At 43.1% G+C, this 24013-nt stretch overlaps 1 protein-coding gene across 5 annotated transcripts in view; it reads left to right on the top strand.

Moving 5' to 3' along the window:
* The window catches only part of LOC127414439 (cytosolic carboxypeptidase 1), an 80255-nt gene extending 60908 nt beyond the window's left edge, over positions 1-19347 (top strand). For all 5 annotated transcript variants that reach the window (XM_051652449.1, XM_051652448.1, XM_051652451.1 and 2 more), the window contains exon 26: positions 18022-19347. In XM_051652449.1, the coding sequence (XP_051508409.1) occupies positions 18022-18196 (175 nt within the window). In that variant the 3' untranslated portion in view covers positions 18197-19347. The remainder of the gene's footprint in view (positions 1-18021) is intronic.
* The last annotated feature ends 4666 nt before the right edge of the window (positions 19348-24013 follow it).

Genomic DNA, 24013 nt, shown 5'->3' with positions numbered 1-24013 from the left:
GGTGGATTTCATCTCCCGACGTGCCGTCCAAATCGAGTCCCCGGCTTGCAGGCCTGTCAGAGGCCTCAGCTTGAACATATAAGTGTCTTTTAATGTCTCCAGAGTCTGAGGATTTTGACTTCTTTGCCATGTTTACCTCAAAGAGCAAGTATGTAACTGGGTGTATCGAATCTCACTGGATTATAACATGAAAATAATTTAAAAACTAGCAAAGTGCGCAGAGCTCGCAATCACACGTCTGCTTCTCGCATGGTGTCACATGTCCTCCCCTCAGTTTGATGTTTTTATCGATTACAATAATATGTGCAGTGCAAAATTATTTATAAATGATCAAAACGGAACACTTCTGATTTGTCTGCAAATTTCAAAGCAAAGCACATAGGATAATTCCTACGTAAATCTTCTAAGCTTTAAAAAGATACCTATTTTGTGTTGGTCAAGACTGTAGTTATTAATATTTTTTTGTCTTTTTTTTATTTCTCACGGGCCCATCGGAGCTGAAAGGGTTAAAAAGAGCAGGGGCCCCAATATTGATCCTTGGGGAATGCCACATTCACTGTACTTCCATGATTATTCCGTTTTCTTTTAGAAAGGTAGCTTCGGAACCATTCCAGCTCCATGTTATGTGTACGATAAAGTTGCATTTTCTGTAGTTATATGTTATGATTGACTGTATCAAATGCTTTAGAAAGATCTACGAAAACATCAATAGTTATGTCATTATTGTCCAGATTTTCTCTGTTAGTTGGACTAGAGTGGAAAAAACCTGTCTACCTTGGACAGACTGATGAAATCAGTTGCAAAATGGATTTCTGTGGACTATAGGCAAGTGATAGGTTTGTGTTCAGTTATATGGAAATAAAACAAGCAATGTATTGACTTCTAAAGCCACTTTTTTGTATTGCTTTACTCGTCTGGCACAGTAATGATTCATATTTTAAATTATTGTATTTAATTATAATTATTTAATTATTTTGATTATTATATATTAAATTATCGTTATTTGGGGGCCATTTTCAGCATATATTGATATATTACTGTATCTATATTATAATATATAAAATATATCAATTAATGAATATATTAATTTTAATTGATTGACACCCCTATTTCCCTAACAAATGTGTCTTATTGTGGTCAGGTGAACCTGAAACCAACCTAAACAGGGCTTTCTTAAGATTGTGTCCTAATCAAGATCCCAGCAATAAGCAATCCATCTGTCCACACTGAATGCAAAACTGTTACATAACATGGCACAAATACAGCCATTCAGAAGATATTTGATGTTGAATGTACAGTTATGAGGAGCAGGATTTTGAACAATGCTGTGGAAATAGAAACCAAACAATCGACAAAATGTCTTTTCACTCGTCTTGGGCCATAGATGGTTTGGATAAAACATGGAAAAGTGGCACTGCAAAATAAAAAATAAAAAAATAAAAAATAATTCCTACTGAGTATTTTTGTCTTGTTTTCCAGTGGTATTATCTAAACATTGTAAAACAAGACAAATTTACTTGAGAAGCAAAATTTTATCAGATATTTTGTTAACACTTTACAAAAAGGTTCCATTTGTTAACATTAGTTAATGCATTAGGTATCATGAATTAACAATGAACAATATATATACTGTATATATATATATATATATATATTTTTTTTTACAGCATTTATTAATCTTTGTTAATGTTAGTTAATAAAAATGCAATTGTCCATTGTTAGTGCATGTTAGTTCATAGTGCATTAACTAATGTTAACATACAATTTTTAATTAAAATAATGTATTGGTATTTGTTGAAATTAACATTAACAAGCATTAATTAATGCTGTAACAGTATTGTTCATTGTTAGTTTGTTAACTAATGTTGTTTTTTTTTGTTTTTTATATATATATATATATATATATATATATATATATATATATATTTATTTATTTTTTTTTTTGGTTTTCTCCCGTTTCAACCCAGTTTGGAATGCCCAATTCCCAATGCGCTTTAAGTCCTCGTGGTGGCATAGTGACTCACCGCAATCTGTGTGGTGGAGGACGAATCTCAGTTGCCTCTGCGCCTGAGACCGTCAGCCCGCGCATCTTATCACGTGGCTTGTTGAGCGCATTACGGCAGAGACATAGCATGTGTGGAAACTCTGTAGTGCCACCTAGAAGATGGGCATGTTTAGGGGGCTCTGTAGCACATCCCTTTTGAGCTACCGTCACCAAACTTTGTACACATATATATCTCATCAAGCCGGACAACTTTCATGCAGACAGTCATAAGCTCCGCCCAACAGAAAGTTGGCCATTTTTGATTGTTTGAAAAATGCATGCTCTAGAATTTAAAATACTCCTCCTAGGGATTTCATGTTACAGGTACCAAATGTGGGCAACATCATGCCAAGACATTGACGATGCTAAATTGCGAACAGATTGACGTATTGGATTAGATCCAATATGTACTGGATGTTGTAACACGCATGCGCCAGAGTGGATTTTGGTGATGTCATGATTGTTTGAACACACATGCGCTAACTCAGTGGCACAGATGAACTGTTATTGTATGTGATTTTAGCGCTCATGTTGTCTTTGTTTGGTAAAATTGTCACTGTTTATGTCTGGATTAATGAAACATATATACATTTGTTATGGATGTTAGAATACCCACACGCAAAATAGATCATTAATATTTCATGATATATGCATGCTCAATGTTTGTGTTTGTTGAAGAGCTTCAATTATTTTTTTATCACGTGATCTTAGGTTTAAAAGCTAAATGTATTTTGTGATTAGTATAAATTCATAAGCAATTGGTAGATTTAATGTGTGAAAAATGCTTTGTCATTTTTAACATGCTTAGTGGTGCATAAAGAGCCAGTATGAAACAAATCACCTCCGTGAAGTTGGCCCCCATATAATTAAATCCTTACCAAATCTATGCCATTCGTTTGTGCTGCATTGTGCTGCGTTTGTGCCGATTTGTGCCGCAAAAATTAACGTTTGTGCTGGTTTGGTGTTTGAGATATTAGACATATTTTTTTTTGGCTGTGTGACGTCACATTTCACCCCATGTGGTCCAAATTGCTCCAAACCGGTGCCGTTCGTTTGTGCTCGATTTGTGCTGATAAAAGAAACATCATAATATATTCCTTTCTTTGTATTTAACAAGCTTTGGGAGCCGTGAAATCACGCAGGATAAACCCCATGTAAATCACTCTCACCTGTCTTCTGGTTTGTGCCGTGTTTGGAACCTAACCCTAACGAGCATTAATTTTTGGCAAAGATTTAATCTTTCACCACATCAAACTCCAAATGCAAAAAAATAAATAAAAAATGATTTGTTTAAGGCCAGAAGTGACACTGCTGTACAAAGCTGTACATAATGTTTATATAGATAATTATTCCAAGTTTTTCACAAGTAAACAGCCACAGTATTCAGCTCTGAATTTGTTTATTAGTTTTAATTTAGCTAGAAGCTTGTGCGACTTGTGTTGACAGTGTTTGTGTAATTGCATAGTCCTTTATATTAGCTAATATTCCAAATATTTGTTTGAAATTTCTGCACAATGTTTGACAACATGTTAGGTGCCGTTCACATGCTGGAATGCGTTGTTGTTGCACTGAAATTACACACAGCACCACAAAAGAGCAAAACGTAGGTGTCTCGGCTCGAGACGTTTAACATTTTAGGTTCTTTTTAACTTGACATGGTGTCTAAAAACACGAACAAGCCGTCAAAGCCGTCTATCTAGTGCACATTTACATTTAAATCAATTATAAAACACAAAAATGTGCTCAATGTGAACGGCCCCTCAGTGTAAGACTGGAACTCTGTAGAAAAGTTTGGTCACACTTGCCTATTCTTTATTATTTGTTTCTGCACATTTTAGATTTTAGGGTATAACATCGTCAAAACTAAGAAGTAACACAAAAGTATGGAAATTATGCAGTGACCAAAAAAAAAATTAAATCAGAAACATCTTCTATTTGAACTTCTTCAGTGTAGCCTTTTGTCTATTCCAGCTCTGCACACAGTTCATTTTCTCAGTCAACTTCATGTGCATCCTGGGATGCTTCTTAAACAGTATTGAATGATTTCATATGCTGGACACTTGTTGGCTACTTTTCTTTAAAAAAAAAAAAAAAGTAAATGAATAAATAATACAAATAAATAAAAGGTTTGTATAGACATCTATAATTAGGCGCAATTTATTTTTGAATACAGAAATAATCACATGCGTTTGACAATAAGCATTCAGATCAAAAGGTTTTAAGATTATGAGAAACAAACTTAGTGTCCTTTGGACTGGTTGTGTAGGCTATATTTATTTTATAAGTTCTTGATATAAATTATATTTTCTAACTTTTACTATTTTTTATATGATTTTTATTGTATCTTGCTATGTTTCGCTGTTGCTGTAGATATATCGAGGATAACTGAGTTTCAAGTTTTTAGTATAAGTTTTTAAGATTAAAGTAACCATTTAAAGTGATTTTAATAAGGACAATTTAGAAATTTTGCCAAACAATTTGGTCAAATAAGCTTCAGAAAAAGTGACTTTAGGTGAAAGGTGAGTAGTTTGCATCCCTGATTTAAATATCAGACCAAATCTGATATTTCCTGACAGAGAGATGTGTTTGAGGTTGATGTGGTGAAACATTAAATCTTTGCCCAAAAATTAATGCTTCAACGATACTAAACACGGCACAAACCAGAAGCGAGCACAAATGATGAAGACAGGTGAGAGTGATTGACATGGGGTTTAGCCTGCGCGATTTCACAGCTCCCAAAAGCTATCTTGTTAAATACAAAGAAAGGAATATGTTATGATGTTTCTGTTAACGGCACAAATCGAGCACAAATGAACTACACCGGTTTGGAGCGATTTGGACCACATGGGGTGGAGAGTGACATCACTGCTACCAAATTCAAATTCTTATTTCTAAGGAATTCAGGGAAATTGATACAGTGTTTCTTTTAACGGCTCAAATTAGCACAAATCAAGCACAAACGAACGACACTGGTTTGGAGTGATTTGGACCACATGGGGTGAAAAGTGATGTCACACATCCAAAACAATTATGTCTAATATCTCAAACACCGAACCAGCACAAACTTAAATTTTTGCGGCACAAACACAGCACAAATGAATGGTATAGATTTGGTAATGATTTAATTATATGGGGTGCCAAGTTCATGGAGGTTACAAACACCCAGTACGTAGTGGATTTAATCCAGTACGTCATTGCGCTACAGGCTGCAGTGAGGACAGACTCAGTAGGCTTGTTTGAGATGAGCAAGTTCTGTGCATAACCGATCACCGGTGATCACCGGCAGGTGCATGCCAGTTAGAAATCTGTCCGACTTGCTGTGATGTCATGAAGATGTACAGTGGTGTGAAAACGTGTTTGCCCCCTTCCTGATTTCTTATTTTTTTGCATGTTTGTCACACTTAAATGTTTCAGATCATCAAACAAGTTTAAATATTAGTCAAAGATAACACAAGTAAACACAAAATGCAGCTTTTAAATGAAGGTTGTTACTATTAAGGGAAAACAAAATCCAAACCTACATGGCCCTGTGTGAAAAAGTGTTTGCCCCACCTGTTAAAACATAACTTAACTGTGGTTTATCATACCTGAGTTCAATTTCTCTAGCCACACCCAGGCCTGATTACTGCCACACCTGTTCTCAATCAAGAAATCACTTAAATAGGACCTGCCTGACAAAGTGAAGTAGACCAAAAGATCTTCAAAAGCTAGACATCATGCTGAGATCCAAAGAAATTCAGGAACAAATGAGAAAGAAAGTAATTGAGATCTATCAGTCTGGAAAAGGTTATAAAGCCATTTCTAAAGCTTTGGGACTCCAGAGAACCACAGTAAGAGCCATTATCCACAAATGGCGAAAACATGGAACAGTGGTGAACCTTCCCAGGAGTGGCCGACCGACCAAAATTACCCCAAGAGCGCAGTGACGACTCATCCAAGAGGTCACAAAAGACCCCACAACAACATCCAAAGAACTGCAGGCCTCACTTGCCTCAGTTAAGGTCAGTGTTCATGACTCCACCATAAGAAAGAGACTGGGCAAAAATGGCCTGCATGGCAGAGTTCCAAGACGAAAACCACTGCTGAGCAAAAAGAACATTAAGGCTCGTCTCATTTTTGCCAGAAAACATCTTGATGATCCCCAAGAATTTTGGGAAAATACTCTGTGGACTGACGAGACAAAAGTTGAACTTTTTGGAAGGTGTGTGTCCCCTTACATCTGGCGTAAAAGTAACACTGCATTTCAGAAAAAGAACATCATACCAACAGTAAAATATGGTGGTGGTAGTGTGATGGTCTGGGGCTGTTTTGCTGCTTCAGGACCTGGAAGACTTGCTGTGATAAATGGAAGCATGAATTCTGCTGTCTACCAAAAAATCCTGAAGGAGAATGTCCGGCCATCTGTTCGTGACCTCAAGCTGAAGCGAACTTGGGTTCTGCAGCAGGACAATGATCCAAAACACACCAGCAAGTCCACCTCTGAATGGCTGAAGAAAAACAAAATGAAGACTTTGGAGTGGCCTAGTCAAAGTCCTGACCTGAATCCTATTGAGATGCTATGGCATGACCTTAAAAAGGCAGTTCATGCTCGAAAACCCTCCAATATGGCTGAATTACAACAATTCTGCAAAGATGAGTGGGCCAAAATTCCTCCACAGCGCTGTAAAAGACTCATTGCAAGTTATCGCAAACGCTTGATTGCAGTTGTTGCTGCTAAGGGTGGCCCAACCAGTTATAAGGTTTAGGGGGCAATCACTTTTTCACACAGGGCCATGTAGGTTTGGATTTTGTTTTCCCTTAATAATAACAACCTTCATTTAAAAACTGCATTTTGTGTTTACTTGTGTTATCTTTGACTAATATTTAAACTTGTTTGATGATCTGAAACATTTAAGTGTGACAAACATGCAAAAGAATAAGAAATCAGGAAGGGGGCAAACACTTTTTCACACCACTGTATGTCCAAAAATTTCCCGCGAGAACAAGGTGGCTGCAGTTGTAGCAGACAGGCAGCGCAGTTGCTTTTTCTGAGTTGCGTGAACTGCAAGCACAATGGGAAATGACTGGCTGACAACAGCTTAATGCTCATTGGCTTAAACAACAGTGATGTTTTGTTATCTTCTAAAATGTTAGATTTTTTTTATCTATAATATCATGTTTTTATGTGTATAAATTATATGTGAATATTCCCAACACAATGACAGTGCAATCTCTGTATGGGATATGTGATAGGTATCATATTTCCGTGCCACCCGCCTGCCTGCTACAACTGCGCCGACTTGCTCTCGCGGGAGTATTTTTGACATACGTGGTCATGATATCACAGCAAGTCAGACAGATTTCTAACCGGCATACACCTGTCGGTGATCGGTTCTGCAAAGACAGATTTTAAAATAGACCTCTTATATTTACCCAGATTGCTTCAAAATTGTTTAGAATAAGGTCAAATTCCAAATGCACGTGTCTACCTTGCACTGTTATTTCCGAAAGCCACCGGGTGGAAATGGAAAAAATAAATAAAAAAAAATAAAATAGGTTATACTATTGAGCACACTCCTTTAGCCTATTTAACAAAGTTAAATGTATCAATTTAAATAAGAAATTAAAGCAATTGTATGTTTCCTTTATAAGAGTTTCTCAAGAGTTAAAAATCTAAATTATTTATTAATACAAACAAAAACAAAACATTGACTACCCCGTAGGGGGAAAACGTCATGATTACTTGTGTAACCTCCGTTCCCTGATGGAGGGAACGAGACGTTGTGTCAATGTAGTGACACTAGGGGTCACTCTTGGGAGCCCGAGACACCTCTGGTCTTTGATAAAAGGCCAATGAAAATTGGCGAGTGGTATTTGCATGCTACTCCCCCGGACATATGGGTATAAAAGGAGCTGGTATGCAACCACTCATTCAGGTTTTATGCTGGGGAGCCAATATAAGGTCCGGCCATTTCAGCGGGTAGTTCAACACAACATCTCGTTCCCTCCATCAGGGAATGGAGGTTACACAAGTAACCATGACGTTCTCTATCTGTCACTCACTCAACGTTGTGTCGATGTAGTGACACTAGGGGTCCCTATACGAAACGCCACAATTGGCTGAACTGTGTTACGTGAACTGGTGGTGTGTGGTGGGCAGACTACTGTGTGCCTCATAGCCAGCACACCAGGTTGACACGTAACCTCCCCCAACATAGTTATGAGTGTCGAACGGCCCTTTGGGGACAAGTCAACCACCCAAGAGATAGAGACAGGCTTAACCCAGTCGTGGCCTCTTTTCCCCTTCTCTTTTTTCCACTCCCTAAAAAAGAAGGGGGATTATCCGACTGGGCTGCCAGGTCTAGTAGGGGGGTGTCCCTCCCAAGGGGAAGACACCGCGGAGACCACACCTCGCTCAAAGAGAGGGGGGGATATTTAAGTGGAAGAATATGTCACATGGTCTTTCCAACCATGTGGAGAGTCTTCAAGGTAGATCCTACCCAATGGGTGAGGAGTTACTACAAACATGGAGACTGGGGCAGAGGGGCTCTGCCTAAGGAAGACGCAGTTTGCCAACAGGGAAACTAATTAGCGGAAGATATATATCGCATGGGGATAGCCTTACAGGGAACCGCCACATGCGGAGCACCTACCCCAGAACAGGGCTCTTAGTTAGCACGTGTACTGGGCCGGCAGTGAGTCTCTCCGAAAACTCGACTGCCACAGGGCTCGGAGGAAGTCAACCAGGGAACAAAACTTGTGAACACTACTGGGAATTAATGGCGCACGTCTTCAGCTCAAAAGGAGGTGGAAGGCGCTATGTGTAAGCAATACACCCGGCCGGCTATCCCGGGCTTATCCGCTTGTGTTGCGTGCCACTACCTGGGACGAAACCGGTTCCACCCGGAGGTTGTAGAACCTTGCAAAGGTGTTGGGTGTTGCCCAGCCTGCTGCTCTGCAAATGTCTGTTAGAGATGCACCCCTGGCCAGGACCCAGGAAGCCGCTACACCCCTGGTAGAATAGGCTCGTAGCCCTACCGGGGGCGATATGTCCTGGGCGTGATATGCCAAAGTTATGGTGTCAATGAGCCAGTGGGCGATCCTCTGCTTGGAGACAGCACTTCCTTTCCGCTGTGCACCAAAGCAGACAAAGAGCTGCTCAGAGATTCTAAAGCTCTGTGTGCAATCCAAATAGGTACGTAAAGCGTGCACCGGACACAGCAACAACAGGGCTGGGTCTGCCTCCTCCTGAGGCAGCGCTTGCAGGTTCACCACCTGGTCCCTAAAAGGGGTGGTGGGAACCTTGGGCACATAGCCCAGTCGGGGTCTCAGGATCACATGAGAGTAACCCGGACCAAACTCCAGGCATGTTTCTCTGACAGAGAACGCTTGCAGGTCTCCTACCCTCTTGATGGAAGTGAGCGCAGTCAGGAGGGCAGTCTTCAAGGAGAGTGCCTTAAGCTCGGCTGACTGCAAAGGCTCAAAGGGGGCTCTCTGTAGACCCTGAAGAACTACAGAGAGGTCCCATGAGGGAACGAGCCGTGGTCTTCCGTGTCCCGTCCAGGAGACATGGAGATTCCAGAGGTCTGGTCGCAGGTGCCAGAGTGTGCCCCGTCCCTGAGAAAGAAGGTCCTTCCTCAGGGGAATTCGCCGGGGGGGCTGTCGCGAGGAGCGTGAGGTCCAAGAACCACGTCTGGGTGGGCCAGTAGGGTGCTACCAGGATGACCTGCTCCTCGTCCTCCCTGACCTTGCACAGGGTCTGTGCAAGTAGGCTCACTGGGGGAAACGCCTGCTCCTCGTCCTCCCTGACCTTGCACAGGGTCTGTGCAAGTAGGCTCACTGGGGGAAACGCATATTTGCGTAGGCCAGGGGGCCAGCTGTGTGCCAGTGCATCTATGCTGAGGGGAGCCTCGGAGAGGAGGTACCAGAGCGGGCAGCGGGAGGATTCTTAGGAGGTGAACAGGTCCACCTGTGCCCGTCCGAATCGACTCCAAATCAGCTGGACCACCTGAGGGTGGAGTCTCCACTCTCCCCTGAGGGTAACCTGCCATGACAGTGCATCCGCTGTAGTGTTGAGGTTGCCCAGGATGTGAGTGGCTCGCAGCGACTTGAAGTGCTGCTGACTCCAGAGGAGGAGACGGCGGGTGTGTTGTGACATACAATGAGAGCGCAGACCGCCTTGGCGGTTGACATATGCTACCGTTGCCGTGTTGTCTGTCCGAACTAACACGTGCTTGCCTTGGATCAACGGCCGAAACCTCCGCAGGGCGAGCAGAATTGCCAACAACTCGAGGCAGTTGATGTGCCAATGCAGTCGTGGACCCGTCCAGAGGCCGGCGGCTGCATGCCCATTGCAAACAGTGCCCCAGCCCATTTTGGAGGCGTCTGTCGTGACCACGAAGTGCCTGGAAACCAGTTCTAGAGGAACACCTACCCGTTGAAATGAGAGGTCGGTCCAAGGGCTGAAAAGATGGTGACAGACCGTCATGATGACCACGCGATGTGTCCCGTGGCGCCATTCCCATCTCGGGACTCAAGTCTGGAGCCAGTGCTGAAGCGGCCTCATATGCATCAACCCGAGCGGGGATGCCATATGCCCCAGGAGCCTCTGAAAAATTTTCAGTGGAACCGCTGTTTTCTGTTTGAACGCCTTCAAACAGGCCAGCACCGACTGGGCATGCTCGTTCGTATGGCGCGCCGTCAAGGAGACTGAGTCTAACTCCAAACCAAGAAAAGAGATGCTCTGAACCAGGAGGAGCTTGCACTTTTCCCAGTTGACCCGAAGCCCTAGTCGGCTGAGGTGTGAGAGCACCAGGTCCCTGTGTGCGCACAACATGTCTCGAGAGTGAGCTAGGATTAGCCAGTTATCGAGATAGTTGAGAAGCGAATGCCCACCTGCTCTCACAAGACATCAACACCCGAATGGCATGAGCGCACATCCCCAAGACAATAGGGCAACATACACTCATGCAATCGACAGACAAGTTGAGAGAATGCGTAGCAATGCCAAAAAAACCGATGCCACGCATTCCCAAAATGAGACAGGACACCTGTGTGAGAGTTCGGCCACACACAAACCCGACACCTCAGACTGAAGTGACCGAACCTCAGCACAATGTGAAGACAGCTCGTGACCCAGGCGCACAGCACAAAGACAGACAGAACATGGAGCATGGGTGTCCGGATCCTGACACAGACCTAAACCGAACCAGACAGGGAAGTCAGGATCTTGACACCATGCTCACGGACATGAAAAAAGACAGACCGAAGAATGCATGGCAGGGAAATCAAAACTGAAACCGTGCGCTCCCACAAAGACAGACAGCGAAACACAAGACAGACATGGGATGATGATGTCACGGTCCTGACACACAAAAACCCAGACTGACAGAGTGACAGAACCATGACATAGGACCCTATGAAATAATTATTATTAATTTTTTCAAAATTCTGTTTCCCTCCCCCACCCAAATTCAGTTTTCTGTTCCATATTTTAAAGTTAAATCAATTTCATCATCAAAAAATAGTTTCTCTTGAAATTAAAATAGAAAAATTACTTTTGAACATTCCATTGCATTTTTTTTATCAAACGTTTTTTTTAACTCATTTAATTAAGTGCTTCAGTACAGATCCCACTGCATAATACAAAACACAACAGTGGTCTTATTTTTGTCAAATAAAGTGCTGCACAACAGAGCATCACATTATAAATGAAAACTTCTATTCAGTAAAACAGCACTCTTGCTTGTGAGATATTGCTTAAATGTAATAATAATAATAGTAATACTAATAATTAGGGCCCAAGCACTGAAAGTGCGGAGGCCCTATTGTTTTTCTAAGGATTATTATTATTATTATGGCCCAAGCACTGAAAGTGCAGAGGCCCTATTGTTATTCTAAGGATTATTAGGGTACAAACATTGAAAGTGCGGAGGCCATATTGTTCTTCTAAGGATTATTATTATTAGGGCCCAAGCTCTGAAAGTGCGGAGGCCCTATTGTTCTTCTAATGATGATTATTATTATTATTATTAATCTTTTCAAGGTTTTCAGTACTGTTGAGGTACTTAACATGCGTGAAAACTTTAAATTTTGCACACAAATCAGAGTCATCAGCCATTAGGACTGGGCAAAAGTTCACACATGGGCGTGTAGGTGGGCTCTGTAGCACCTCTTTGGGTATGTAACAGGGTCTGTGGAGCACACCCATTTTCACCTACAGTCACCAAAATTGGTACATATATGTTCTCATCAAGCCAAACAACTTTCATAATCATTAGCTCCACCCAACAGGAAATCGGCCATTTTGGATTTTCTGAAAATCGCAGGCTCTGAACTTTTAAATACTCTTTGGGGATTCATGAGACTGTCACCACATTATGACAAGACATTGAAGATGCTAAATTTTGAACACATTTTTTTTATATTGAACGGTGTTGCCATGGCAAGGCATTAAATTAATGGCAAAAAATGGGAAACAGGAAGTGTTCATATATTCTGTGTGCAATATGTGATTTAGATCAAAATTGAGATGTATGTTTAGTCTTTGGGGCTCTTACAACAGACTTTAAAATAGTCCTCTTATATTTACCCAGATTGCTTCAAAATTGTTTAGAATGTCAAATGCCAAATGCATGTGTCCACCTTGCATTGTTTTCTGAAAGCCACCAGGTGGAAATGGACCCATGGTGCTTGGGCCCATCATCGCTGCTTGCAGCTATATTTAGGGTCCAAGCACTGAAAGTGCGGAGGCCCTATTTTTCTTCTAAGGATTCTTATTATTGTTATTCTTTTCAAGGTTTTCTGTACTTTTTGGGTAGTTAACATTCGTGAAAGCTCTTGAAATGTTGCACACCCATCAGAGTCGTCGGCCATTAGGGTTGGGCAAAAGTTGCAGGTGGGGTTGTTCAGGGGGGGATCTGTAGCGCCACTTTGAAAATGGGCATGTAAGGGGGGATCTGTAGCGCCTCCTTGAAAATGGGCATGTAAGGGGGGCTATGTAGCAGCCCCATTTTCACCTACAGTCACTAAAATTGGGACATATGTAGTTCTCATCAAGCCGAACAACATTCATACATTCATTAGCTCCACCCAACAGGAAGTCGGCCATTTTTTATTTTCTGAAAATAGCAGGCTCTGAACTTTTAAATACTCCTAGGGGATTCATGTGACTGGCACCAAATACATTTCATGAAATTTTGCACAAACATCAGAGTCATTGGCTATTAGGGCTGGGAAAAAGTTCACACATGGGTGTGGGGTTGGGTGGGGGGCTCTGTAGCGTCCCCTTTAAAATGTGCATGTAACGGGGTCTCTGTAGCACCCCCATTTTCACCTAGAGTCACCAAACTTGGTACATATATTGTTCTCATCAAGCCGAACAACTTTCATACTTACAGTCATTAGCTCACCCAACAGGAAGTCGGACATTTTGGATTTTCTGAAAATCATGAGCCTTTGAATACTCCTCCTAGGGGATTCATGTGACTGGCACCAAATTTGTACAACATCGTGATAAGACATTGTAGATGCTAAATTCTGAACGGATTTTTGATATTTTGAATGGTGTCGCCATGGTGAAGCAATACATATATGGCGAAATATGACAGGAAGTGCCTTATAAATTCTGTTTGCATTGTGTGATTTTGATGAAATTTCAGCTTTATGTTTGGTAATGGGGGCTGATCACATGGATTTAGCTATTTTTGGGTCATGGTCATAGCGACACCACCTGGCTGCAGGAAGTGTGGCTCTTACAACAGACTTTAAAATAGTCCTCTTAAATTGCGTCAAAATTGTTTAGAATAATGTCAAATGCCAAATGTATGTGTCCACCTTGCATTGTTTTCTGAAAGCCATTGTGTGGAAATGGTCCCATGGTGCTTGGGCCTGTCATCGCTGCTTGCAGCTATATTTATAAATATTATCACTACAGTAAATACTTCAATGTACTGTACAGTAGTTATATACTTCTGGCACAATTTCTTCAGTTCCCCCGTCAAGTTTGTATTTTGAATCAAACTTTTATTTAGTCAAGAAGGCTTTTCCTTTCTGTTTTATGGATGGTAGATTCACACCTCCTCTTAAGACATTGGTCCAGTGTGATTATTAAAGTGCAAATTGCTGCAATTTAATAATATACATATGTAGTCTGCAGGTGCTGCACGCTTCACAGTAGATGTGCACTCTCTCCTGTCATCTACTACAATAAGCACAGCTCATAAAATGTGGTGTTTTGATAATTTGGTGTTTTTAGCATACAAGCGGCTTCACACATTTATGCTGAAGTGTACAGCACATGCAGACTAATAAAAATCACATGGTTTAATTATCACACTAGTAGTGCCCGACCGATATATTGGTTGGCCGACATTATCAGCCGATATTAGCCTTTCACCGATATATCGGTATCGGCGTATATTTTACCGATATGCTCCGATATGAAAACTTTTTTTCAGAACATAATGAAGAAAATAATGCTTTAGAATTGGTGTCATAGCGTAGTTTGTCCAGCAGAGTGCACTCTGACTCCATTGTTTACAGAGCTGAGCTGACGGTGGCTCTGCAGACAGGGTGGAGTTGAGCAGTGTCTCGGTAAGTTAACTAGTTTGTGAAATACATACTGGAAACTTAATAAACAATGACCCCATTATATTACCTTTTCAATATAACTAATATAACATTAACCTTGTCCCTGACAACCATGTCACTCATGTCTGTTTGCTGTAAGCCAGCTATAGTTTGTCAGTGCAGTAAGTAATGTAGTATATTGAAAGGTAAACATCAGAGCATCTTTTTGCAGCTCAGCAGACAATGGTGCGATGGTGGATTGTGTCTCATGAGTGTTGATTTCATGCTATGTTGTTACCTAGTTGGTGAGACACAATGCTGGAAAGTAAAATAAGCAACGTCTGTCTTTTACTCTCCGTGACAACGAGCTTATAGCTAACTAGTGAGTCACGTAACTACTTTCATTGTTGTCAGCTGAGTGGAAGCTAATGAGTAAACAAGTATTCACCAAACTGTTTTGTTCAGGATTCACAGTTTGGTACCCCCTTCAACCAAACAATTCCAGTCGTTGCATTTATAAAATGTAATATTTAGAAGTCTGGTGTTCCACCGTTGAAAGTTTCCCCTGAACTTGTATAGCAGAATACAGTGTAACACCGCTGCTTATCTGTTTATCTTGACTCGGCAGTATTAATATAGTCTGCATTTGACTGATACTAAACAGTACTGATGTTTATTTAGCTGTTTATTTTATTTTTATTTATTCTTTATTTAAACGGTCAGCATTTGATTGATACTAAACAGTACTGATGTTTATTAAGCTATTTATTGTATTTTTATTGATTCTTTATTTTCTCAGTGTTCATTTCTAGAATTTGTTGACAATGTATAATAATAATGTCAAATGTTCTTTGATAAAAATATTTGTTTAAGAAAGCAGCCTTCTGAGTACCTTTGCATAGTCATATCGGTGCAAAATCGGTGAAAAATCCACATAGAAAAGGTCTGTTTTCATTCCAGCTCAAAAATTAAATATATCGGCCACCATATCGGTAATCAGTAAATTTTCCCTCTCTAAAATCGGTATCGGTCTCAAAAATCCCATATCGGTCAGGCTCTAAACACTAGGACATATCACTGTTTTAATTTGATTAATTGTCCATTTTAGTGTAAAATGAGTAACGGAACGTACGGAACGAATGAGTTCCGTACGTGCTGACAACGTACGGAACGTAGTCAGCACGCGTGGTACTGCAGAAACACTGGCATCTTTTCATCTTTTTTATTTTAGTATTGACTTGGTACCGAAGTACCGGTACTTTTGAAATCTCTATTTAAGACACCGTGTAAGATCAATTAATCGACTAGTTGTTCGGGCAACCCACAGTCTTGTCAAAATCTGTAGTTTTGGACATTCCTAATGCTAATACCCGCTTCTGGAACGTCTGTCTCCGGTTATTGTGTTGCTGCATGAACTGGCACAAACCTTAAATGATGCAACAGCTGCCTATCGAATTTCAATACAACATTAAGCAGCTCAGAGCCCACAATGATCAGAACAATAATAGCCATGATGTCAATGATGTCAGGAGCTTGTGGAGTGTAGAAGCTTCTTGGGAACATACTTCAGCCCCTCCCAGCTTGTGTTTTTCTGTAATGGATAACAACATACACACACATCCACACACACAATCTTGCAGTCCTCTTCTAATGGGCAGCACCACTTGAGGAGTTGCTGGTCACATGGGGCCCGGTGCACTTGAGTGAGCACTCAGCTCATTATAGTCATCTAATCACCTGATCAAAACGGCCGCTAATCCACTTTGAATCTCCCACCCCCCTCCCATCGGCCCATATCGCATGGATCCAGTTTCTTCCCCGTCACACCATTAAAACCATTAAAAACCCACTAAAACCAGTCAAACCACCAGACCACACATTAAACCATTTAACTGCTTAACAAGAGAGCCATAAAACCATCATCACTCTTAGTAAGGTTATTGTGTTAGGCGAGAGAGAGAACGAGATGTGCAGAGCAAGAGCAATGCGGAGAAATGTCTCATCTGCTGCCACGTGAGGTTTTTGACCACTAACCTGCAGGAGTTGTTTGTTGGTTTTGTTGTATTGATCCGTCATTTATTATTACGTGTACTTAGGCTTAGGGATTCAGACAAACCCCTAACCATAAGGTATTAAAATTTGACACGTAACTCACCATTTGTGTTACGGACATGAATGATACCTCAAATCATGTGGCTTGTTGAGAAGAGGTGTGCTATTACCGTTCTAAGTGATCGGACAAATGACTTTTGCTTGGCGGATATATATATATGTTTTTTTACAAAATTAATAAATACCAAACAAAAACCAACTATCTTCACCGATTAATTGGTAAAACCGATAAATCAGTCTACTTCTAATTTATAATGTATCTCGAAATAGATATTTTTGGTGTAAATTTAAATGAAAAAATGGTTTATAAATTTTATAATCTTGTTGTAATGCATATTTTTGGATTAAGTGAATTAAATAGTTTACAAATAAAAGATACTTCTCATTCATAACAAATCAGTGCTAAAACAAGCTTCACATTATGTAACACTTAAGGTAGAGGGATAGTTCTCCCAAAAATGGAAATTATGTCATCATTTACTCACCCTTATATTGTTCCAAACCCATATTACTTTCTTTCTTTCTTCTGCGAAACACAAAAGGAATTATTTTAAAGAATGTTGTGATGCTGGTTTCCATGCAACGGCAATTGACAATGCCTCACCTCAAAGCCTAAAAAAGCACCCAAAAGTGTCATAAAAGTGGTCCATGCAACTCGTGTCATATTCCAAGTCTTCTGAAGTCATACGATCTCTTTGTATGATGAACAGAATGAAATTTAAGGCAGTATTCACTTTTTAATGGGTCATTATAGAGCGCAACAATCTAGTTCCGAGAGTAAAAATCCCATTGATTTTTTTCCATATGGTGAATACTAGGGCTGTCAATTTAACTAATGATAAAAATAAATTGTTAAAAAAATTAACGCAGTTAATCAGTCTGTGTTATACTTATTATCAGCAACTTTAAATCAATAGTTTGGTATATTTCAATAGATTTTAACTCTATTACGTCATTCGCAATGCTTCTTGGGATTGTAGTTCATTCCCAAGTCCGATTTTCAAAAACGTTATTGCTTCATATCAAAGTTTGTAATGTTGAGATTGACCTCAGAGCTGGTTGGTTTGGTTCATGGCTTAGAACTCTTTTATGAAGAATTCTATGAAATCCCTATGGAAAAAATGAATGGGAAAAATTCTTCGGGAACCAAGACGTTGAAAAATAGGCAAAAAAGTTGTGCTTTATTTTGAAATATTTGACCGCTGAAGGCCACGATTCAAAATCAGAATCAAGTATTCCAGAGAGCTGTATAATATTATGTAATAACTGACAATCGTGTGTGTGTGTGTGTGTGTGTGTGTGTGTGTTTCCTGCAGTCCCACCACATATGTGTTGGAGGAGGATGAGCCAGCGTTTCTGGAGGAAGTCGACTACAGCGCAGAAAGCAATGATGAAAATGACCCTGATTTTGAACCTGATCTCCAGGATAACCGTGTCCTCCCGGACCCCAGCTCTGACTCGGAGCTCAGCCGCCAAGACTCTCTTACCTGAAACTGCACCAGGCTCACATTAGTCCTAAAGGCTCTACCTGAACTTGACTCTTACCCAAACCTTACCAGTTGTTTGCCTGTGTTACATATCACCTGTGTTTGCCTACTTTATAGAATTCTGTTTCAACTTCTTTGTTAGCAAGATTTACCTGAATCAGAATAACCAAACCTCAAGATCAGCTTTATGTCTGCAAACCAAACAAATGCACCTCAGAACATCATGCGAAAGATCCTTAAGTACATTTCAGACCATGGCACATATAGTTGTAGTTGTAGTTAAGAGTTGTAGCTCAGTAACAGTTTGTAGAAATTGATATGGAACCAGATCGGAATATTATAAAATCTTAATTAATCATATTTACTTAGAGTAATAGTTCGCCCAAAAATGAAAATTCTGTCATTGTTTATTCACCCTCATGCCGTTGCATGAGGAAAAAAATTTTGTTTTTTTGATTAACTAAACTAAGAAAAATCATAATTGTAATAGTCCCTATAATAAGAAGTTGGATTCAGTTGTTAATTCTATTCATGACAAACTGGAAATTTTTTTATTTAATTACGGCTCTATATTAGGAAAGATCATTACCATTTCACAAATATCCATTTTTCTATAATACCATATTGACATATTATTAAGAACAGATGGTACGACTGTAATCCTGATACAACTCGACTTATATAACAAACTCCATCACAGAAGCAAATGCCTAACTGTACAACAATGTAATCTAATGAATGTAACATCACTCTTAATCTCACAAGAACGCTCACCTGCGCACTTCCTGTGGAGTCCTGATGGGGTCACCATGAGGTCACAGTCTTAGATCAGTACTGTTCATGTGAGTGCGTGCACAGCACTTTTGTGGCTGTATTTGCTTTTCAATTGGGAGAGCTTGTGTATTTTAATTTAGATGTCAATATTTCTTTCTTTGTTGCTTTTGTATAATTAGTGCATGACCTTTGGAAGTTGCCTTTTAATTTATTTTATTATTGTTATTTGTATATTTGGGGGAAAAGCTAAGGTAAAACTTGATTTCAACAGTTTGTGTGTGTGTGTGTGTGTGTAAGGTTGCAAAAAACACACGAGTACATTTGGTGTGTTTGTCAATCTTTGATGGGAAATATGGGTAATAAACACCTAAGTTAAGCCGATCTGTCTCAGTTCCATTTGCACTTGTTTGGGTCACAACTACTTCTTGGTAAGGAAGTTATAAGTATTTAAATTGCAAACTTATTCATTATTTGAATAGAAAAGTGAGTACATTTTGGTAGTGTTATTACACTTTGAAAAAGTAAAACATTACTAAACCAACTCTGTTACATTTAAATTGTTTGAGGATTGAAGATCAGAGCAAAAATGACTAATATTCTTGTATTTTGTACAGTATTTCTGTTTTTAAAAAATAATAGTTTTGTGACATAACAGTTATTTTCTATTGAGCTTGACATGGCCAAAATAAGTGTAAACAAAATGAAATACTGAACATAAATGAAGCTTGATTCTGTTTTAAACCATGAGGTATAAAAAGGTTTATACCACTTTCTTAAATTTGATCAAACCATTCCCTATCTGTCACTCACGCGACATTGTGTCAATGTAGTGACACTAGAGGTCACTCTTGGGAGCCCGAGACACCTCTGGTCTTTGATAAAAGGCCAATGAAAATTGGCGAGTGGTATTTGCATGCCACTCCCCCGGACATACGGGTATAAAAGGAGCTGGTATGCAACCACTCATTCAGATTTTCTCTTCGGAGACAAACGGTCATACTCATTGAGCTGAATTCTACTGTTCATTCACCGCTGCTGGATCTGACAGCAAATTTCAGCGGCTTCTCCCTCCTCTGCACTGGTGCACTGCAGAGAACACCCCTGGGCGTTTCGGCAGAAAACGAGAGTATATTTTCTGAAAGAGCTTTTTTCCTCTAAAAGAGTATATATTTCTCTAAAAGAGCGGCACACACAGAACGTCTTTTTAAAGACGCGTCCTTTCCGATTGTGTGTTATTCCTGGTTGCGGTCGTTATCTCTCAACTTCGGATGGTCATGATCGCTGTCTTTCGTGCCTGGGCGCGACCCACACGGAGGCAGTGTTTGTGGATGGTTCATGTTCTCATTGCGAGAACATGACCATGGCAACATTGCGGTGGGAGAAATATACAATATTGCGGCTCCCCGCCTCGGTCCTTCTACCTAAGGGTATGAGGCCAGCGCGGCTAGCACTGGGGGCGATTTGGGGACCCCAATGGGATTGCCTCCGCCGGGTATCCCCCCGCGGACCTCCCATTCCCCAGCACGCTCGTCTGCCCCAGTTGGGCTTCCGGATGAGTTTGCCGGCTCGTCTCACGGCGAGTCTGGCTGCTTGTTCGGAGCCCGCTCTCTAGTGCAGCATCGGAGAGCGGGCTTGTCCAGTCGGACACAGAAGCCTCAGCTGGGCTTCCCCCCTCGGGGACGATTGCCCAGTCACAGGCCGATGCTGAAATGACGGACATGCTTTCCCGGGCGGCCGCGAGCGTCGGGTTAGAGTGGAACCCTCCACTCTCCCCTGAACCCTCGCACCGCTCAAAGCAGCCATGCCCCGCTCCAGCGCCTTTCTTCCCAGAAGTGCATGAGGAGCTGACGAAATAATGGGAGGCACCTTTTACTGCCCGGCCCCGATTCCGCAGTTCCCCCGCTCTCACTACCCTCAATGGCGGGCCAGGGGCTATATGGCGATTCCCCTGGTGGATAAGGCGCTCGCGGTGCACCTATGCCCGCAGAGCGCCGCCACCTGGCGCGGATGCCCTAAGCTACCGTCCAAACCCTGTAGGCTCACGTCGTCCCTGACGGCTAAAGCCTACTGTGCTGCTGGACTGCCCTGCACGCCATGGCTCTCCTGCAGGTCCACCAAGCCAAGGCATTGAAAGAACTGCATGAGGGTAGTTCCGCCCCATGGCGCGGTCATGGCGCGGTCTCTCGGGTGGACGATGGCCACATTAGTGGTCCAGGAGCGCCACCTTTGGCTCAACCTGGTCGAGATGGGTGAGGCCGACAAGAAACGGTTTCTTGCTGCCCCCATTTCCCAGGCTTGCCTATTCAGCGACACCGTCGAGGACTTTGCCCAGCAGTTCACGGCGGTGAAGCAGCAGACGGAGGCTATACGGCAAATCCTGCCCCGGTGCGGCTCAAGATCCTGCACCCCGTCTGCTCGTCGCCAAGGGCGTCCCCCTGCGGTGATTGCACCGTCTCCGCCGCAGCCCACCCCTTCGGCCTTCGGCCCACCACAGGAAGCAGACGCCACCCGTCTCACAGTCGGCGCCTAAGAACCCACGGAGGTCGTCAAAGCGCCACTGAGTTGGGCGACCCAGGGACAAAGGAACCCACTCACCTGTAGCTGGTAAGAAGACCACTCCATCCCCCGGTGGAGGGCTGGGAGGAACATCTTTTGTTGCCTTTTTGTTTGATTTCGCCGCATGCCAAAGTGGCTGCAGTACCCAACAGTTCAGCAAAAGAGCGGTTTCCTTCCTCCTTGGGTCACATACCCGGTGTGCGCGGTCGTCATCACGACTACCGTCCATGGGTTTTTTCTTGCAGGATTGGTGCTCCAGCGGTGGTCTTTCCGCCCCTGAGCACCCAGCTGTGGCACACAGCCGCCCCCGATGTGGCAGTATCCACAGGTTACGAGGACGGGCCTCTTCCTCCCCTGTTCCAGGCTGTTCCGGGGGTGGTCACAAGGAGCCAGGTAGGTGCTTCAATATCCCTAGACTCAGCACGGCCACGACATGGTGTAGCACCTCGGGCTCCGCCCCACCATGAGGCCCCACCTGCCGGTACATCCGACGACGTTGTCCCCTTGGTCCCCATTGCGCGGAACTTGGACGCGTGGCTTGCGCTTTCCAATCCATCGCAATGGCTTATCCGGACCATCCGACTCGGCTACGCAATTCAGTTTGCCAGGCGCCCGCCCAGGTTCAGCGGTATTCACTTCACCTTGGTCAAGAACGAAAACACTGCTACCTTGCGTGCGGAGATCGCTACCCTCCTACGGAAGGGCGCGATAGAACCTGTCCCTCTAGCCGAGATGAAGAAGAGGCTTTACAGCACCTACTTCATCATACCAAAAAAAGGCGGTGGGTTGCGGCCAATCTTGGACCTGTGAGTACTGAACCGGGTCTAACACAGACTCCCGTTCAAGATGCTGACGCAAAAACACATTCTGGCGAGCGTCCGGCATCAAGATTGGTTCACGGCAGTAGACCTGAAGGACACGTACTTCCACGTCTCGATCCTTCCTCGACACAGACCCTTCCTGTGGTTTGCATTCGAGGGTCAGGCGTATCAATACAAAGTCCTCCCTTTCGGCCTGTCCCTGTCTCCTCGTGTCTTCACGAAGGTCGCAGAGGCTGCCCTTGCCCCGTTAAGGGAGGTGAGCATTCGCATTCTCAACTATCTCGACAACTGGCTAATCCTAGCTCTCGAGACACGTTGTGCGCACACAGGGACCTGGTGCTCTCACACCTCAGCTGACTAGGGCTTCGGGTCAACTGGGAAAAGAGCAAGCTCCTCCCGGTTCAGAGCATCTCTTTTCTTGGTTTGGAGTTGGACTCAGTTTCCTTGAAGGCGCGCCTTAGGAACGAGCACGCCCAGTCGGTGCTGGCCTGTTTGAAGGCGTTCAGACAGAAAACAGCAGTTCCACTGAAACGTTTTCAGAGGCTCCTGGGGCATATGGCATCCTTGGCGGTGGCCACCCCGCTCGGGTTGATGCATATGAGGCCGCTTCAGCTCTGGCTCCAGACTCGAGTCCCAAGATGGGCATGGCGCCACGGGACACATCGCATGGTCATCCTGCCGGTCTGTCACCGTCTTTTCAGCCTTTGGACTGACCTGTCATTTCTATGGGCAGGTGTTCCTCTAGAACTGTTCTCCAAGCACGTCGTGGTCACGACAGATGCCTCCAAAACGGGCTGGGGCGCTGTTTGCAATGGGCACGCAGCCGCCAGCCTGTGGACGGGCCCGCAACTGCATTGGCACATCAACTGCCTTGAGTTGTTGGCAATTCTGCTTGCCCAGCCGTTGATCCAGGGCAAGCACGTGTTAGTTTGGACAGACAACACGGCAACGGTAGCATATGTCAACCGCCAAGGCAGTCTGCACTCTCATTGTATGTCACAACTCGCCCACCGTCTCTTCCTCTGGAGTCAGCAGCACTTCAAGTCGCTGCGAGCCACTCACATCCCGGGCAATCTCAACACTACAGCGGATGCGCTGTCACGGCAGGTTACCTTCAGGGGAGAGTGGAGACTCCACCCTCAGGTGGTCCAGCTGATTTGGAGTCAATTTGGATGGGCACAGGTGGACCTGTTCACCTCCCAAGAATCCTCCCACTGCCCGCTCTGATACGCCCTTACCGAGGCTCCCCTCAACAGCTGACACACACCTGGCACCCTGGCCTACGCAAATATGCGTTTCCCCCAGTGAAACCACCTGCGGTGATAGACACGATCACTCAGGCTAGGGCCCCCTCTACGAGGTGCCTGTATGCCTTTAAGTAGCATCTGTTCGCTAAGTGGTGTTCTCCCCGACGGGAAGACCCCCAGAGATGCGCAGTTGGATCAGTGCTTTCCTTCCTGCAGTAGAGGTTGGAAGGGAGGCTGTCCTCTTCCACCTTGAAGGTGTACGTTGCCGCCATAGCAGCACACTACGACACAGTCAATGGTAAGTCCTTAGGGAAGCACGACCTGATCATCAGGTTCCTAAGAGGCGCCAGGAGGCTGAATCCCTCCAGACCGCGCCTCATCCCCTCTTGGGACCTCTCTGTATTTCTTCAGGGTCTACAGAGA

Source organism: Myxocyprinus asiaticus, chromosome 24, assembly GCF_019703515.2.
Source record: "Myxocyprinus asiaticus isolate MX2 ecotype Aquarium Trade chromosome 24, UBuf_Myxa_2, whole genome shotgun sequence".
In the NCBI taxonomy this organism is placed as follows: domain Eukaryota; kingdom Metazoa; phylum Chordata; class Actinopteri; order Cypriniformes; family Catostomidae; genus Myxocyprinus; species Myxocyprinus asiaticus.
Note: the sequence above shows the minus strand (reverse complement) of the source record. Positions and strands in the feature narration are given on the sequence as shown.